This window comes from Haliotis cracherodii, unplaced genomic scaffold (assembly GCF_022045235.1).
Source record: "Haliotis cracherodii isolate W230 unplaced genomic scaffold, xgHalCrac1.p SCAF_12, whole genome shotgun sequence".
NCBI lineage: Eukaryota > Metazoa > Mollusca > Gastropoda > Lepetellida > Haliotidae > Haliotis > Haliotis cracherodii.
The window spans coordinates 31,611,434-31,630,636 of NW_027266267.1; the positions used below are offsets into that span (position 1 = coordinate 31,611,434).

At 38.8% G+C, this 19,203-nt stretch overlaps 1 protein-coding gene across 5 annotated transcripts in view; it reads left to right on the forward strand.

Annotated features, from left to right (window-relative positions):
* LOC139458354 (nephrin-like) overlaps window positions 1-19,203 on the forward strand; it is a 285,363-nt gene that overhangs the window by 194,352 nt on the left and 71,808 nt on the right. The window contains exons 1-2 of one of the 5 annotated variants that reach the window (XM_071239754.1): window positions 5,772-6,304; window positions 7,195-7,375. The exons of 3 other annotated variants lie outside the window; for them this stretch is intronic. In XM_071239754.1, coding sequence (XP_071095855.1) covers window positions 7,315-7,375 — 61 coding nt within the window. In that variant the 5' untranslated portion in view covers window positions 5,772-6,304; window positions 7,195-7,314. Of the gene's footprint in view, window positions 1-5,771; window positions 7,376-19,203 lie in introns of those variants that run through there. One more of the 5 variants, XM_071239753.1, reaches the window with a different exon arrangement.

Here is a 19,203-nt window from a genome sequence, read left to right on the forward strand (position 1 = left end):
TTCAATCCCTGCTAATCACTTGCACAGGCAAATGTGGTTTATTCAATCATTTCAAGTATTAAAGTACAGGACCCACTTGCAAAACATGATCTTAGTGCAAACAAGCATATTCTTACATAGACTAAAAATGATCAGAACATTAGATTTATATGTGGCCATTGAGTTTAAACAGGTAAGAAAAAAACCCTGGCTTTGGACTAAAGAATATAAAAGGATTTAGGTTAGACTGCAGAACTGGTTACCATCTTATTGTCTATAATGTCAGCTTCAATTGTTTCTCATGTTATAAGATGTCTGATGCATATGTATAGGTGATATCGGCTGCTGAAACTGGTACTGTCAAACCAGGGATGTGAAGCAAGTGATTCACCTAATATTGTTTTATAGGGCAGCAAGTATGGCATAACTACTATTGTGGGATATATGATGGAATATTAGCTGAGAAAGACAATAGTATTTCCTGTGATGAATTGATACAAGTCAGTGATAAAAGCCAAGGGAAGATGTGAGTGATGAATGGTTATGGCCTATGTGGAAGGACAGAAGATACATTTATGCTTGAGGGAAATATTAATAGAAAGATTTGCTTTGACATTGTTTGTGGAATTGATCCTGGTTCATGGATCTCCCACTGTTTGATGTGGCAGTTTATACTTGGTATTTATAGTTGGGGTATGGAGGATTTGTATATTTAAGGCATGTGGTGTGGATTAGATAGAATTGATGTGCAGGGATGTTTGATTGACGATCAAAATGTCTGCCATCTGATGGAATGGAAGGTTTTGTTGCACACAATGTAATAAGGAAGATGGAGATATGTCATAAGAATTCTGCTTGTGGAAACGTTTGGTCCCCTGTTTGACATATCTGGTGCTTAAGCTTGACCAAGAGCTGTGACGAGAAAGAATGATTGCCTTAGAAGGATGAAAGAGTTATTTAGCTGTAGCTTCTTTACATTTTACATTTGTCCTTATTTGGTATAAGATGTATGGTTTAGGAATGTTTGTCTAAACTTATTATGCCAACCCACACAGGTAGGATAACTTTTAGAAGGATAAACTCTATCCTTAGAAAACAAATGTTCTGGTTTAATATTAAATAAGAACATATTGACTGGTATTTGATAAGAGAATTGTATACATATGGATATATAGGTAACTGTGCTGAAAATGTTTGACCTGATTGTAGGACCAGGTTAGAGGTTAGTGGTGGCACGTTAGCCTGTGCAGAGTGTGCAGACACAAATAAGGTAAAGTTCAGCTGCATCTGTCACCGAGAGTAGTTGGATGGGTGACCTCATGCGAGAGTCTCCTGAGTTTTCTTGGTCTTCTGTCCTGCCCACACTGAAGCACATTTAGCACATGTTGTGTCTTCTTAAGCAAGTGGCTTTGTTTGGAATATGCCTCTGTTCACCCAGCAGTGAATGAGTACCCGGTAGGATGAGATGGTAATGTGACTGCTAACCTTCTAGCCCCTCACAGGCAGCTTGGGTTGTTGTGTAGGGTTAGAGTCATTGGAGAAGGGTTAAAGATGTTGGGGAAGGGTTAGAGTCATTGGAGAAGGGTTAGAGTAGTTGGGGAAGGGTTAGAGTTATTGAAGGATTAGAGTTGCTAGGGATGGGTTAGAGTTGTTTGGGAAGGGTTAAAGTCATTGGGGAAGGGTTAAAGTCAGTGGGGAAGGGTTATAGTCAGTGGGGAAGGGTTAGAATTATTGAAGGATTAGAGTTGCTAGGGAAGGGTTAGAGTTGTTGGGGAAGAGTTGTTGTGGAAGGGTTAAAGTTATTGGGGAATGGTTAGAGTTGTTGAAGGATTAGAGTTGCTAGGGAAGGGTTAGAGTTGTTGGGGAAGAGTTGTTGGGGAAGGGTTAGAGTAGTTGGGGAAGGGTTATAGTCAGTGGGGAAGGGTTAGAGTTGTTGAAGGATTAGAGTTGCTAGGGTAGGGTTAGAGCTGTTGGGAAAGTGTTAAAGTCATTGGGGAAGGGTTAGAGTTGTTGGGGAAGGGTTAGAGTTGCTAGCGAAGGGTTAGAGTTGTTGGGGAAGGGTTAGAGTTGGGGAAGGGTTAGAGTAGTTGGGGAAGGGTTTTAGTCAGTGGGGAAGGGTTAGAGTTGTTGAAGTATTAGAGTTGCCAGGGAAGGGTTAGAGCTGTTGGGGAAGAGTTTTTGGGGAAGGGTTAAAGTCATTGGGGAAGGGTTAGAGTTGTTGAAGGATTAGAGTTGCTAGGGAAGGGTTAGAGTTGTTGGGGAAGGGTTAGAGTTGTTGAAGGATTAGAGTTGCTAGGGAAGGGTTAGAGTTGTTGGGGAAGGGTTAGAGTTATTGAAGGATTAGAGTTGCTAGGGAAGGGTTAGAGTTGTTGGGGAAGGGTTAGGGTCATTGGGGAAGGGTTAAAGTCAGTGGGGAAGGGTTATAGTCAGTGGGGAAGGGTTAGAATTGTTGAAGGATTAGAGTTGCTAGGGAAGGGTTAGAGTTGTTGGGGAAGAGTTGTTGGGGAAGGGTTAGAGTTGTTGGGGAAGGGTTAGAGTTGTTGGGGAAGGGTTAGAGTAGTTGGGGAAGGGTTAGAGTAGTTGGGGAAGGGTTATAGTCAGTGGGGAAAGGTTAGAGTTGCTGTTGAAGCGTAAAGGCTCCTTGGCCCAGGTTGGACTGGAAGACTGGTTATGTCAAGCACTCAAGGAAGGAAGGAAGCTCAGTGTGAGGCTGTCAGATGTGAGGTCTGCTTGGCTTACATGTAAAGTAGCTGGGATGAAGGAAGGGCAAGCAGAGGGGCTGCAGATTGTAGCTGGATGTGCTGTATGTGTGGGTGGGTTTTGAAAAGGATATTGATTGCAGGGCATGTGTATTGTCTTGCATGTGTGAGATACTACTGGGTGGTTGTACATGGAATCAAGGTGTATGGGTAGGGGTGTAAAGGAAGTTTTTCAGGAGTGAAAATGATAAAACCTTGTAAATATCTGCTTTTGTTTTGAGGGGTAGACTGCAGTATTTGGGTCCCCACTTCGGAAGGAACGTTTTTACGTGTTTACGGAAGTTGTCGAATGAAAAACGTTCCACGCATGCGCAGTTCGTTATTTACGGTCGAAGCGAGAGGATTTGTTGGCCGCCATTTTTCTGCCGAACGCTGTCTGCAGTTCAGTATTTTCTTACACAGATAACACACGGGGGGTACAAGGGGGGTTTGTCCCCCCTTGTCGAAATATTAAAGTAAAAATGGGAGTTAAAGGGGGGTTACACCCCCCTTTTTTCAAATAAATCGCACGACGGTAAGTTCATTCTGTTACTTGAACAATATATTGTTGGGCGGACAACACAGCGGGGTTCAAGGCAGGAACAACCCCACCTTTATAACATTTTTAAAGAAAAATCGCAATATGGTATATTTTCATAGGAAAATGATCATCGATAGGTACTTTCTCATTCAAACAAATCATTTGAAACGTTGAATTCGTTTTGACTGTCATAGAGATTCTAGGACCTAAGTCTGTGGATCCATCTGGACCTAATTCAATTTCTTTTTCTGCTTCTTTTTCATCTTTTTCTTAAACGATCATTTTGCTTCGTAAGTTTAATAAATGTAAACACGGCCGGTGAACTTAGAAACTGATCAATTGAACAACTGAAATATTTCTTTTCTGATAATGTTTTGAACAAAATAATTGTCATACATTCCCGCATTCGCCCCATACCTATGCAAAGATGTCTTCACTGTACGCCAAGTCGACTCTGTTTTATTTGTACAAGCCACACTTTATGAATTAACAAGTTATGAGCGAAGTTGCTTTCGTAGTAATGAGTCCATATAAGGAAAATCACATGATCAGACACGTGACGTCTTACGTCATTTATGTCCCGCCCACAAACAACAAGAAGTTGACAGTACAATAATTCGGCTTCACTTTCTATCGTAAAACTCTCGACCCCCACAGGGGCCGAGTTTTAGACCATACTTTTCACGTCCAGCTCATTTTTGGGGTCCTTTTTGCTAAAAAATGCCTCCTAACGGATTTCGGCACGCTTGCGCGTGCGCGCTTATATATAAGCAAAGCTGCCTTCGGCAGCTTCCGTACTGAAACTGCCGAAGGCAGCGGTTGCCTTATGGAAACGCCCGAAGTGGGGACCCAAATACTGCAGTTGACCAGTTTTGAGAACAACTTACATGTTTGGAGTATTCGCATTAGCAATTGTGACCCCACACACCCTGTCACACTCACTCTCACACACACACACACACACACACACACACACACACACACACACACACACACACACACACACACACACACACACACACACACACCTGTGTGGTGATTACCTTGTGTTTGAGTATGCTTCTCATTGCTCATACTCACCTAACAGGAACAAGAAAGGGCAAGTCCATTGTGGCACTAGGGGTAACAGTACATTGACAAGCTACCATAGATAAAATAGGTATTCCTGAGTTGAATGGAAGTATCCATGTTATAGACATATCTCATGCAGGATGAAAGTGTTCATGAAACAAATTTCAAGAGAGAAATATTTTCTGAATTCAAATTAAGAAAATATGTAAATTTCTGAAATGATAAATCCATACTCAATGTAGGGAAGCATTTTTTTTGTAAATGCACAGTTCTTTTTTTCAAAATATGAAGTGGTTGTTCATCGATTAAAGACCTAACTGAATTTATCTGAATTAAACTAGTCTGCTTTACACACATGGAGAAAGACATGCTAACTGAAATGTCAAGTAGGCCTAAAAAACATTTTCTGGAATCACATGTTAAAAAAGGAGTCACTTTTATAGAATGACCTTGTGCTTTCATTTGGTTGACCTTCAGAATCAGTTGTTCATGAGTCTTTGATTTCTCAACAGGATTATTTGTCAATCGTGCTTGAAAAGAAACCTGACAAATTCAAACATCTTTGTTCAAATTGATTTATATTAAATTTCGACAAAAAAGACAAGGCGATGCTAAATGTTAACTTTTTCCAAGGTTCATTTAATTACAAGGAAAACAATTTTCACATTTCTTGTCTAAGTTCATTAGATTACATAATAATCAATAACTTGAATGGAGCGGTGTCTCTTAATGGACAATCTCCAATATTCAAAATCCATTCCAAGTAATTGTAGAAAGCTTGGCAATGGTCCCTGCTGGTTGCAAATGCCATATTCTTTCTGTGCAAGTGTCTAACCCCTTTCACAAGTCGCACAACTAGCTCCGCTACAAGTTGGATTGGTTATTACATGGCTGCCTCAGTACTTAGCAGATTTCTCTGGGACAAGATTGCTGGAGATTTAACACTTATACATGATGTCAAAGCGTTTGCTGTTCCAGACCAAATTTTTTGAAGGCATCAATATAAGACATGTTTTGTTTACAGATTGATTTGAACTGGCAAACATATCTTTTTAAAAAGTATCATGATTCATCATACATTTCATAGAGTTTTCTTTAATTGAAATGTTGCCATTAAAGTGGAAAATCTTAAAGGTTGATTGAAAGCTACAAAGGTAAACTAGCTAACAACACCTTCCAGAACAGTTGTAGCACAGTCAGGGATGTAGTGAATAATAAAATCACCAGCATAAGATGAACCAATAACAATCAGCAAACGAGCCATGGATGATAACACCAAAGCCCTAGGGAGTCCCAAGTACCAATAGTGAGACAGCCATAGGGAGCCCCATGACTCGTGGTGAGCTAGACAGCCCTTGGGGAGGCAGGAGGGAGGCAGGAGAGAGGAGAGCTCTGCTTGTCTACAGTGAGGGCTAGGATCTCCCCTCCACACCGTTGCCACCAAAAATAACTCACTCCAGTTCCAGGCAGGCTGGGTGAAATCTTAGACGGAGGAAGAGATAGAGGGAACATGCAACATGAGCCTGCAATGTTTTTACCTCCATCAGCCATGAGAGAGGAACATTCTTTGTGTTGTTTCGGACAACTCTCTCCCAAACTGTCCAACATTTGACTTCCCTTGTGGATTCCTGTACAAGGTGGACCTATCTTAGAGACTGTTGGGGAAGTTTGGAAGTTGTTGTGCATTGTTGTGAGTCAGAAGATGAACTTGGCCTCCATGCTCTCCATTTTGGAAGGAATTATTTATCTCCTCGCCACTCCCCCATGCCAAGGTGTAACCCATGTCTGTTTCATCAACTGAAAGCTTGGACGTGCTAAGTGGCTTTTTGTAACAAGAAATAAGTGAAAGAATTGACTGAGATTTTCGTTGATGTGTGATAGTAAGGAATAATTCAGTCTGGGTATTCTGTCCTTTGAGAGGTCAAAGGTGAGAATGTTGTAACCGAGTTTCCGCCTGCTTCCCAGATGTGAAAATGTGAGTAATTCTCAGGAAGTGAATTTAGAAGACTTTTTACAAGGAAAGGTGTCCCTGTGTTTCAATGTGACTAGTTATCTATAGTTGCCGTGTCAAAGAGTGTTACATAAACTTTAAGGGAAATCTATGTTTGGTTTAAAAATCATTTGGAATTCCAGTTTCATTGGAGTGAATTAACTGTCATGCATTCAGTGTTTAACTTTTGATGAAAGTTGTTGCTTCAAAAACAGGATCTACCATGGAAAAACAGGAGTTTTTAATGTCTGTGTGTGTGTGAGTACTCACAAGGTTTTTCACATGAGGAATCAGGACTTTTAATGTTGTGTCGATGAGGTTGCAACGTATTGATGCGCACCGGTCTTTCTCCCTTCAGTTTGCGACTGCAGAGAAGTGAAAAGATATTGATCCTTATAGAAATAGTGGAGAGCTCTTCCATGTTCCTAACTGTAGGTTCTTCGCGCCAGTTTCTAATAACGCCTGTCATGAGAATCTGTTAAGGGGGTTTCTTTAATTTTTTTTCAGTCAACTTGGACATCGTTCCATTTGGATTACAAAAGCTCAAGGGATTAGACGCACGACGATACAAAACTAAATATCGTAAAACTAGTCTGGCTGATCAAGTTTTTACACTGACATCTGTCCCCCACGCAATTTGGACGTTTTGAGAAGAAACTTTTCTGATTTGATCAGTGCAAATTTTCACAGCAGCCTAACATACTCTCACATGTATTTGAGGCAAACTTGTAACAAATATTAAATTTGGCAGAATTTTGTTGTTGATAATTTGCCAGTTGGCTGTGTTTATCCTGTTTTGTCTTTGAGTTTATGTGTCAGGTTTTCTTCTTCTCATAATTGTAATTTCATATTTCTGCACACCCAAACTTTGGAAGGAGTTTAAGCACTGTCTACTCTTCTGTGAATGGAGTATGGTTAGGACAGTGGGAAAGTGAGAACTTGCTTTACAAGAAGAGATTGGATACTAACAACTGAAGCAGACAAGCACATATATCATGGCAACTTTGAACATTCTGGATATTACAATAACAGGATTAATCTTGTTTGTTTATTCTGGTAAGTATCAAATCTTCTTTTATCAGGAAATATATGTATGGCATACAACATTGTTATTTAGAAGTATAGAATGAATGTCAGAAACTGCTGTTGTGTGAATTGAGCTAAAAAAAATCATGTTTACATGTCTGATAATATTATTGTTCTAATGCTGCAGTAGTTCATATATAATGTATTAATTGCTTGTGAAGGCATTAAAGCATATGTTTGCGGATATGAGTGGAACAAGGACTGTTTGACTGGGAATGTCATCACTGTATCTCTCTCCCAGTAGACCACTCATTATGTCCTGGGCCATAATGTCAGCACATTGCAGACATGGAGACAAAGCACTTTCAAATAACACTTGTCTTTCATCTCTACGGATGTAAGTTTTTGTTGATGTAAGTGAACTTAGTTTATCAGGAAATAGGGGTTTAACAAAATACAGGTTTTTAAGAACATTTTGAAGCAACCAGAGATTCCATTAAGCTCTACACAGGTTTTCAAGACTTCCATTTATTTATAAATCGTCCAGTTATGGGATAGATTTAGAAGAACATGTTCTTTCAGTAAGCTGCCAGAAAGCATATCGGTTAATGTAGTTCTTCCATCAAGGGCTTTTCTGGTCTGAGCACTTTTTCACAGAGAGACTATCATAATTCTATTTCTGTGACATTGACTTACAATACTTGAACACTATGATCACTTTGTGGAATGCATGTACATGGATGTGGTCTGTTTGCTTACTGGTCATGTACACCGAGGTGAGCAGTCTGTTTACATTGACTAGGAAGAGTCTGAGTGCAGCTGAGAAGCTCAATCTGCTTTGTTGTGGTAACGATCATGGCAAAGATCCTGTTTGGGCAGGGGGAAGTTTCATATTTCATTCTTTCTATTGACTAAACTGACCAATAGTTGGTTGTGGTTGTTGATCCTTGGTGGTGGGTACTCTGGCTTACTAGGCTTCACTATTTGGCATAATGATACAGCTGAACAATCTATGTTGTATTGAACTTGTAATCATGGGATTGAGAATTCAGTGTTAGATCCACTAGCACTGTTGTTCTTTAGCCAGAACTTAATTCTCAATTGTTCAGGTTTGTAAAGGACAAGTAGAAGTTACCAATATCTAGAAGGTGCATTTTGCTATACATCATCACAAGGACATGCGACTTAAAGGAATTAGATAGTCTGACCCTAGAGAATAAATTGAAAAATGAGTTCAACTCAAGTCTGGAATGATTTGACAAGTCTTGACTTTCTCAACTGAAATTGAGGATGTCCTGGGCTCCATTTGGATTTTATTATTTTAATTTTGTAGATATATATTTTTAAAATAGATCACTTTATTGCTGGGACTAAATGTCAGCCTAGGAATCAATTTCTTCCACTGGATATAACATGCTGCCACAAAGTAAACCTTGAGTAGGGTTAGACTTTCTGGATAATCTTAGTATCTTACAAGTCAGCAAAACAATCTTATCTGAACTGTCAGTAGAGCTATAGTCAGCAAGGAACTGTTGTTTTTGTTGTGCTGTCTCCCTAGTAATGTAATGTGAATTGACTCATTTTCAACCAGCAAGTCTTGTCTACCTTAACGTAGCTGTGGGGGTTAACAGATGAGATTTGTTGTAGCTCAGCCTTTGTGTAGGGGAGGTAAGCAGGGCTGACGTGATGACACAGTCTCACAGCATGTCAGATTTGAGTGGTGGTGGAAATATTGAATTTGGCTAACATCCAGCGCCCAACAAGTGGAGTATTACTATGTCAGAGCCACTCACAGGAATGTTTGTATGCCACTCTGTCAAGATACCATCATACTGTGTGCGTGTAACCTACAGTTGTCATCCAGTGGACCATGTGTTTCATATATGTATGATGTAGCAACTAGTTTCTGTGAGTAAGTTTTGCTTAGGGCAGAGAAATTATTATAGTCATATTAGAAGCAGGGATGAAATCTAACTATGCACTTATCATGTCATTTGGATGTATAGAGGAGCTGCTCCCATGAGACAGCACATCAGACCGTGCTCTGAACAGTTGAGTGTGTTGATTGAGACATCGGCAAATCAAATATGTCAAGTACAGTTCGTCCAATCCTTTAACCAGACCTATACACACAGTATATATGACTGCCACATCAGAGGAAGGGAGTGGGCAGGGATACTCAGATGCTTTAACCAGTAGACTACTCCTGCCCCTCAGATGATCAGCAATATAGTTTGTGGTCGGCATTCATGATGATGATGATGATGATGATGATATGAGCAAATTAGGCAGGTACAATTAGTGGCGATTGGTTCCATAGTGGACATGTTCTATATGATGATGATGATGCAATTAGTGGCGATTTGACCCACAATGGACATGTTCTATATGAGGACGATGATGCAATTAGTGGCGATTGGTTCCATAGTGGACATGTTCTATATGATGATGATGATGCAATTAGTGGTGATTGGTCCCTCAATGGACATGTTCTATATGATGCGATGATGCAATTAGTGGTGATTGGTTCCATAGTGGACATGTTCTTGATGATGATGATGATGATATAAGCAAATTAGGCAGGTACAATTACTGGTGATTGGTCCCTCAATGGACATGTTCTATATGATGATGATGATGCAATTAGTGGTGTTTGCTTCCACAATGGACATGTTCTATATGATGATGATGATGATGATATGAGCAAAAGAGGCAGGTACAATTAGTGGTGATTGGTCCCACAATGGACATGTTCTATATGATTGTTTTCATGGTGATTGTGGTATGATTTTCCTTTCCACATGGCTAGTACCAGAACATGAGATGTCCTTGTACTATTTCTGACTGCCATAAATCCTGAGGCATGCCAGTGATCTACGTAACTCTGACGTCCAGGAGTTGGCGAGGGGAGGCAACCCAAGTAAACAGTCATTAGTCACCAAGCCTTTTAAGTCAAGTGACTGGGTGACAGCAAACATGATTGACAATGTATTGACTTGAGAACTTCAATAAGCCATCACAGGGCACATTGAGAAGGGTCCAGGGGGATATCCTGTTTTGAAACGTGAGTCGTGGTGATTAAAATGCTACAAGTATGTGTATTGGTGGGATGATCCCAGGGAGAGTGCCAGGGCTCAGATGTCTTGTTTCACATGTGCATGCTAGATTGGTGCCAGACCTACATGTCATGTTGGGCTTGTCACCAGATGCATCTTCCACAAGTTGCACCATAATGTGGCCTCGCTTCACTCCTCCAGGGAACACACTGACATTGAAATATACATTCTGTTGCACTGATCCAGAAAATGAGATTAATTTTATAATCATGTACAGTTAGTGGCTGACTTGGTGTGACAGTGATGGGGTAGGGTGGAGTGGGTTTGGGTGGGGTGGGTTGGGGCATGGCTTGGGAGGTATTCGTAGGTGGCAGGTAATCAAATCAAGGAAATAAAGAAAAGCTGGAGTTGATGCCGGATAGATGGCTGTCAGTGTAACACATTTTCTTGTGTGTAGTGCACATTTCCCCCAAAAAATACAGCTGTGTGGAGGGTGTTTGCATTATACACGCAGACATTGAGTTGGATGCTTTTTCGTATGCACGAACACTAGAAATAGCAAGTCAACAATTCCATCATTTCAAGTTAATCCTGTTATTACACAATATCATATTGATATTTTCCAATACTGTCACAGAAGAATTAATACACAATTATATAAATTATACCCACTATCTTGGGGCATATGTATGGACTGAGTTCCTATCTATGCCATGTAAACAGTACACGCTTCACACTGTCTACATAACATTCAATATTGATGACATCACAGGTAGCCAGCCATGTGTATCCCTACTTCCCATCTCACAATCTGAAGGCTGGATTATTGAATGAGTACAGTACAAATATATATAACTTGGGCCCCAATTTGTATTGTAATATGTATCCCAATACAGCCATATTGCGATTTATTGCAATATGAGTTATGTGCCCATACATCAGCTCTAGTTATTTCTAAAGTGGCTATGATACCATCACAATGCTGTTGCAATAATGTGGAGTACTGTTGCAATACAATCGCAACAATGAGATAATCCCCAAAAGTCACCACTAACTATCTGGGTATAAACATTCTTCATTGTATATCTGGACTTTCTTTAAAATTGCATTCAATATTGTTTGCATTAATTTGGACAAACCACCTTATTTACAGCAGCACCAATCAGATTACTGCAGTGGCGCCTTAAAGGATGACATAAAATGGAGATTTATATCATCAATGCCATACTTTAACTCATACTTGTTGTAGTTTGACTGTTATGTCAAAATATTGTTTCCGCAATCAAAATCTATGATTTAAACTGATACTTATTGCCTTAGAGACTTGTGCAAGTCTAACAAAAGTGCTTTCCTCATGGTTAAATTATTTTGAATTTATATAGTAAAGGCTGCAACTATAATAAGACAATGTTATTGTTGATAGTTTTAGACAAAATTTCTTCCAATCATTTTACTGAATATTTGTTTACGGAATCACCGGTAGATCTGGAAGAAATATGTGTACAGCTTATTGCTATTTCGGGAGTAGTTTACAAGAAAAAAACTTAACTTCTGCATCTAAAACAATACCTTGCAGAAAGTAGATACTATTGAAATGGTAAATCATCATGTCTAGTGAAGTTTTATAGCAAGTTTTACATGTTCATTGACCAAGTTTGTTATCTCCTGTTCATTCACCTCAAGGTCTGATGAATAATGTGAACTGGTTGTCTGGTGAATAATGTGAACTGATTGTCTGGGGAGTAATGTGAACTGGTTGTCATGTGAATAATGTGAACTGATTGTCATGTGAATAATGTGAACTGGTTGTCTGGTGAATAATGTGAACTGATTGTCTGGAGAGTAATGTGAACTGGTTGTCATGTGAATAATGTGAACTGGTCATGTGAATAATGTGAACTGGTTGTCTGGTGAATAATGTGAACTGGTTGTCTGGTGAATAATGTGAACTGATTGTCTGGGGAATAATGTGAACTGGTTGTCTGGTGAATAATGTGAACTGATTGTCTGGGGAATGATGTGAACTGGTTGTCTGGTGAATAATGTGAACTGATTGTCTGGTGAATAATGTGAACTGGTTGTCTGGTGAATAATGTGAACTGATTGTCTGGTGAATAATGGGAACTGGTTGTCTGGTAAATAATGTGAACTGATTGTCTGGGGATTAAGATAAACTGGTTGTCTGGTGAATGTAGAATTGGTTGTCTGGTGATTAATGTGAACTAATGGTCTGGTGAATAATGTGAACTGGTTGTCTGGTTAATAATGTGAACTGGTTGTCTGGTGAATAATGTGAACTGATGGTCTGGTGAATAATATGAACTGATGATCTGGTGAATAATATGAACTGATGGTCTGGTGAATAATATGAACTGATGGTCAGGTATAATGTGAACTGATTGTCTAGTGAATAATGTGAACTGGTTGTCTGGTGAATAATATGAACTGATGGTCTGGTGAATAATGTGAACGGATTGTCTGGTGAATGTAGAATTGGTTTGTCTTGTGATTAATGTGAACTAATGATCTGGTGAATAATGTGAACTGATTGTCTAGTGAATAATGTGAACTGGTTGTCTGGTGAATGTAGAATTGGTTGTCTTATGATTAATGTGAACTAATGGTGTGGTGAATAATGTGAACTCATGGTCTGGTGAATAATGTGAACTGATGGTCTGGTGAATAATGTGAACGGATTGTCTAGTGAATAATGTGAACTGGTTGTCTGGTGAATGTAGAATTGGTTGTCTTGTGATTAATGTGAACTAATGGTCTGGTGAATAATGTGAACTGATGGTCTGGTGAATAATGTGAACTGATGGTCTGGTGAATAATGTGAACTGGTTGTCTGGTGAATAATGTGAACTGGTTGTCTGGTGAATGTAGAATTGATTGTCTGGTGATTAATGTGAACTAATGGTCTGGTGATTAATGTGAACTAATTGTCTGGTGAATAATGTGAACTGAAGGTCTGGTGAATAATGTGAACTGGTTGTCTGGTGAATAATGTGAACTGAAGGTCTGGTGAATAATGTGAACGGATTGTCTAGTGAATAATGTGAACTGAAGGTCTGGTGAATGTAGAATTGGTTGTCTTATGATTAATGTGAACTGATGGTCTGGTGAATAATGTGAACGGATCGTCTGGTGAATAATGTGAACTGATGGTCTGGTGAATAATGTGAACGGATTGTCTAGTGAATAATGTGAACTGATTGTCTGGTGAATAATGTGAACGGATTGTCTGGTGAATAATCTGAACTGATGGTCTGGTGAATAATGTGAACTGAAGGTCTGGTGAATAATGTGAACTGGTTGTCTGGTGATTAATGTGAACTGATGGTCTGGTGAATAATGTGAACGGATTGTCTGGTGAATAATCTGAACTGATGGTCTGGTGAATAATGTGAACGGATTGTCTAGTGAATAATGTGAACTGGTTGTCTGGTGAATATAGAACTGATTGTCTGGTGAACAATGTTAACTAATGGTGTGGTGAATAATGTGAACTGATTGTTTGGTAAATAATGTGAACTAATGTGAATAAATATGTTGCAAACATGTTGGTCTGGTTTAGGAGAACTGATGAACTATAGTGAAGTAATTCAAGACATCAATGCCAGAGAATAATGAGCCTTGTATATCTGCCACAACAGATTTCATATGGCCTTAACTTGGCAATAGAAGGATAAGAATGGACAGGATGAGAATGTGATGGATAGAGAATGGATAGACTGAGAGGATCAATCTTTAGTTCAAAGTGTGTATGTGTGTGGACATAGGAAGGAGAAGCCAGGAAACACTATACCCAAATTTCCTCTGATTGAGCCTTGTACATGTCAGTGCAGTGAAGGATTGATTGTCTGGGGCTAACAGAGCTTAACTGACAACGTGGCAGGGATGCTTGTAAAGATGGCAAGTGAAATTTCCACATGGGGCTCTCCAGTTCTAGGTTTTCAAACTTTTACTTAAATGATTAAAGTTTTTCTCCTGAATGGTAATGTAACTACTTGAAATTGAAACATGGGTAAAACTATAGACTTAGTAGAGTAGTGCAATAGCTGTAATCAATGTTATAACTGAAGTAGTGCAATAGCTGTAATCAGTGTTATAACTGAAGTAGTGCAATAGCTTTTATCAATGTTATATTTGAAGTAGTGCAATAGCTGTAATCATTGTTATAATTGAAGTAATGTAATAGCTGTAATCAATGTTATAATTGAACTAGTGCAATAGCTGTAATCAATGTTATACCTGAAGTAGTACAATAGCTGTAATCAATGTTATAACTGAAGTAGTGCAATAGCTGTAATCAATGTTTTAACTGAAGTAGTACAATAGCTGTAATCAATGTTATAACTGAAGTAGTGCAATAGCTGTAATCAATGTTATAACTGAAGTAGTGCAATAGCTGTAATCAGTGTTATAACTGAAGTAGTGCAATAGCTGTAATCAATGTTATAACTGAAGTAGTGCAATAGCTGTAATCAATGTTATAACTGAAGTAGTGCAATAGCTTTTAGTTTTATCAATGTTATAATTGAAGTAGTGCAATAGCTGTAATCATTGTTGTAATTGAAGAAGTGCAATAGCTTTAATCAATGTTATAACTGAAGTAGTGCAATAGCTGTAATCAGTGATATAACTGAAGTAGTGCAATAGCTGTAATCATTGTAATAGTTGAAGTAGTGCAATAGCTGTAATCAATGTTATAATTGAAGTAGTGCAATAGCTGTAATCATTGTTGTAATTGAAGTAGTGCAATAGCTTTTATCAATGTTATAATCATCAATTGCAGTGGCAGGAGGTCTTTATTTACCTTCCAACAACAGATATGTCCTGACTTAGACAACATGGGAGTCAAGGCCTAAATAGTCTGTCATTTCCTGTAATGCACAGATTGAATGAATGGATTTTGAATCTTTACCTATTTATTTTCAAACCATGTACATTTTGGTTAAACAAATGGTACATTATTTACTGGAGGTGTTACAGCTGTCAAACTATTGATAGTGTATATAGCATGGTAGCAATGTCGGCAACTGGTGTTGTCATAGATATATGACTGTTGGTCAATTGCAGTGCATCAGTTGTTTGATGGATTGTTGCGGCTGTGAGTGACTGTTGTTGAATGCCTCCACTGTCGGCAGTATTCCAGCTCACTGCAACCTGTAAGTAATCCAGTCTGCTATATATGTTTAGTGACTGAAAATGCCATTTGGGCACAATGATATTTAATCTGTCCTCAGACCCTGACGCTTAATACAGGCTCTGGCTACACGGGACCAGTTCTTCCCTGGAGCCCCAAAGGGCACTGTGACATCAGGTGTGCAATCATCATCATCATCATCATCATCATCATCATCATCATCATCATGTGGAAGTAAAACTTAGTAAACTGTCTCTCAGTACACAGACATACCTCAGGAGTTCATTCTTTCTGTTTTACCAGTGAACCTACATGTCTAGAGAGAGGTGCAGGCCCATCAGTGTGTGTGAAGTAGTTTGGCAGGTGAAAACTGAAGCAGAAAAATATACTGTAGTACCAGCAGCTGCTAAATGTGTTGTTGAATGGGGCTAATTTTGCCGAATTGAGGCTCATGGTATTTGACTGTGTTTGACATGCCAAGTGCACTGTTTCTTTGGGCAAGAGATGGAAGGTAGTCATAGAAACTCCTTCCGCAGCAGTTGAACCTTGTGCTTTTGGAAAATGTCACCAGGGCTGATAAGTATTATTTATTTTTTTCTGAACTAAAACTAGTTGTCTAATAAAGGTTTCTTAAGAAATGCCAAATACTTCACTAGTAACTTTCATGCTGAATTCCAATAATCACCAATCATATGTAAGTATGGAAAATATCCATGTAGATCTGGCTTATTTGAACAACATGACTTGCAACAGATTTTTTCATATTGGCAAAAGCTGATGTATTATTTTGAGAACATTCTTAATTGTTTGTGCTCTTAAGGAGGTTACACACAGGAGGCATCAGTCTTCAGGGATTATGTTAATCAATGCATATTCAAAAGAAAATTGTTATTTAAAAAACTGTCCAGCTGGTGGTTGATTAATGAAGTATGCTGTAGAACTTGTTGATGGTATTGCCTGAATCAAGTACATGTGTGTGTTTACTTAGTGAAGAACTGGGTTAGAATTTGTCTTCATCCGGCGGTCAGACTCACTGACTTGGTTGATGCATGTTTTTGTATCCTGATTGTGTAAATCAATGCTCATGATGTCAATCACTGGATTGTCTGGTCCAGACTCTATTATTTACAGACCGCCGTCACATAGCTGGAATATTACTGAGTGCAGCGTTAAGCAACATACAAATAAACAAACAACTTATATGTGTTCAGAAGGCTTGATACATAATTATGTGTACAAAAAATGTGTTTCTGTGTCATCCTAGTCTCTAAGTATGTACCTCTTTAGCTCTTCCACCACACTCCTTGTTCCTAGTCACAGGAACATAGATCGGATAGCATGTAGTTTATGCTCATAGCTTACGAAAAGTTTGCAGACCTCTTGTTTAGAGGACATTTTAGTTTTCAATGCCAGCGCAACCAATATAAAAAATAATTTGACATCCATATCACAAAGTGGCCTTGTGGTTACCTCATGTCAAAACCTCAGAAAGATTGGTTTATGCAATTTGTTCACAAACCAGCCCCATTTCCAAACTGTTTGTGTCCATTCAGTAATATGCTTTGATGTACATGCTAGGTAATAACGTTACTGGTTTGAGTGAAAGATGTAGCCTGATGTATTTCCTCTCCAACTTCATTGCTTTGTTACATTATCTTTTTGTCTTATATATTATCTTGGCCCCAAGAATAGTATTTTGGTTACCCGGACAGTATGATAGGAGACTTGAGTATGTATAGACTAATGTATAGACTTTTATTAGCAAACGTCTCAGTACAATTTTAACTCATGGCTAAAATCGCAGACCAACAAGAGGAACGAGTATGATAATATCACACAATCAAACTAGTCTAGAATTCATTTGTTCATGTTGTTGATTAATCAGTTTTACATTTGGATGAAAACTGCTTTTACCCTAATGATGTCACCAGTAGCAGACTTTAATAGTGACAGTGCAACTCAACCTGCATACAATGTGTTCTCTTCAAAGTCATACAGATGTTATCTTTCAAACAGTATATTTATCAGAATTTTCTGTGTATTCTGTTTGCTTTTCCGCACACAGTTTCAAGGTCCGATCTTGTTGAGATTATTTAAACCTACAACAATGGATTTATGGCTCTAGATGTGGGTTTTGACTGCTGGGATAATGTCCTGGTGGGATACAGCAAGGATGAAATGCTGTTTCTATTTTGTTGTGATTGTTAAACATGGGCTCAGGCGGATCAAAGCCTCTTGATTTGTGATGGGTCTGATGGCAGTGACAGAATTGCACAAATATTGCAGCAGACTGCGTCCAGTTACAGATCCAATGTTTGACAAGAATACTGAATGGGAAACTGGTCAGCCTCCTGCTACTACTAGTTTGAAACACAGGGGAATGACATCTTTATTTATAAGCCTTGGGTGCCGTTGTACAAAACAACCTTATCGCTATGATCGTCATAAGTCTATGTTAAGGTATGGGAGATCACCTTAGCGCTAAGATCGCTTTGTACAACAGCACCCTAGCCTGGATGCTTTGGTCTGAATCATTTATAAGCCTTGGTCTGAATCCTGAATAAGCCTTGGTCTGAATCCTATATATATATATAAGACTTCGTTTGGAGGTCCAGACTCGATTATTTACAGACCGCTGTCATATAGCTGGAATATTGCTGAGTGTGGCGTTAAACAACAAACAAACAAACAAAACAACTTAAGTTTGTTTTAATTATAAAAATGTAACTTCTTTGATAGGCATTTAGAAGTTGGCGTACTAAGGAAGGATAAAAATTTATGGATGAACAACTTCTTTATTACAATTAAGAGCAACGTTTCGGTGTAAGTTCTAACACTGTTATCAAGCAAGTCACTGTCCTTATGTATGAATAATTTCAGATTAAGACGAAAGGTTTTGGTTAAATCGTGTTATTCTGAACGTTTTAGACAGGACATCATGACCTATATTGACTTTGTGGATGTATCATGCTAGGTAATGAGCTGTGATACAGGTTTTTCATGCATATATTTTGGCAAATCTGGAAATGGAGACGACGATAGCCAGGATGTCATTTAACTTACATTGAACACTTTTAGAAGTTTTTGTTGATTTTATTTGTTACTTTATATAATTTATTTAAAGATTTGCTTGAGATGTCTTATTTTTGCATTTTTGTTACATGGACCTGTTGTCGAAGCGTGTAGCTGAGATAAAACATTTTCAATAACATTGTGGGAAATAGTGAATAAATGTTTAATCTATCTATAAAATATGATAAGTTGAACTGAAATATGTATTTCAGATATTGTGAAATGTGATAGATTTAATACATGAATGATATGACAGGCAGGTTAATAATATTCTATATTTGATGTGGCTACGGCTTGGCTGGTGCACCAACCTGCAGTGTCTGGGAACTCATGAGTGAGTTGGGTTTAACGCCGCTTTTAACAGTATTCCAGTTATATCGCGGCATGTCAGCTTAATGTGGGAGGAAAGCCCGAAGTGATGCAGGTCCCAGACGTTTACCACTTCGGTGAGACCCACGAGCACGGGTATGGTGCTGACAAACCTAGAAACATAATTGGGGCGAACCGGGATTCGAACCCACAATCATAGGTTTCTGGCGTGCCAAAGGGACGCAACTCTGCACAGTAAATCGCGGCACCTT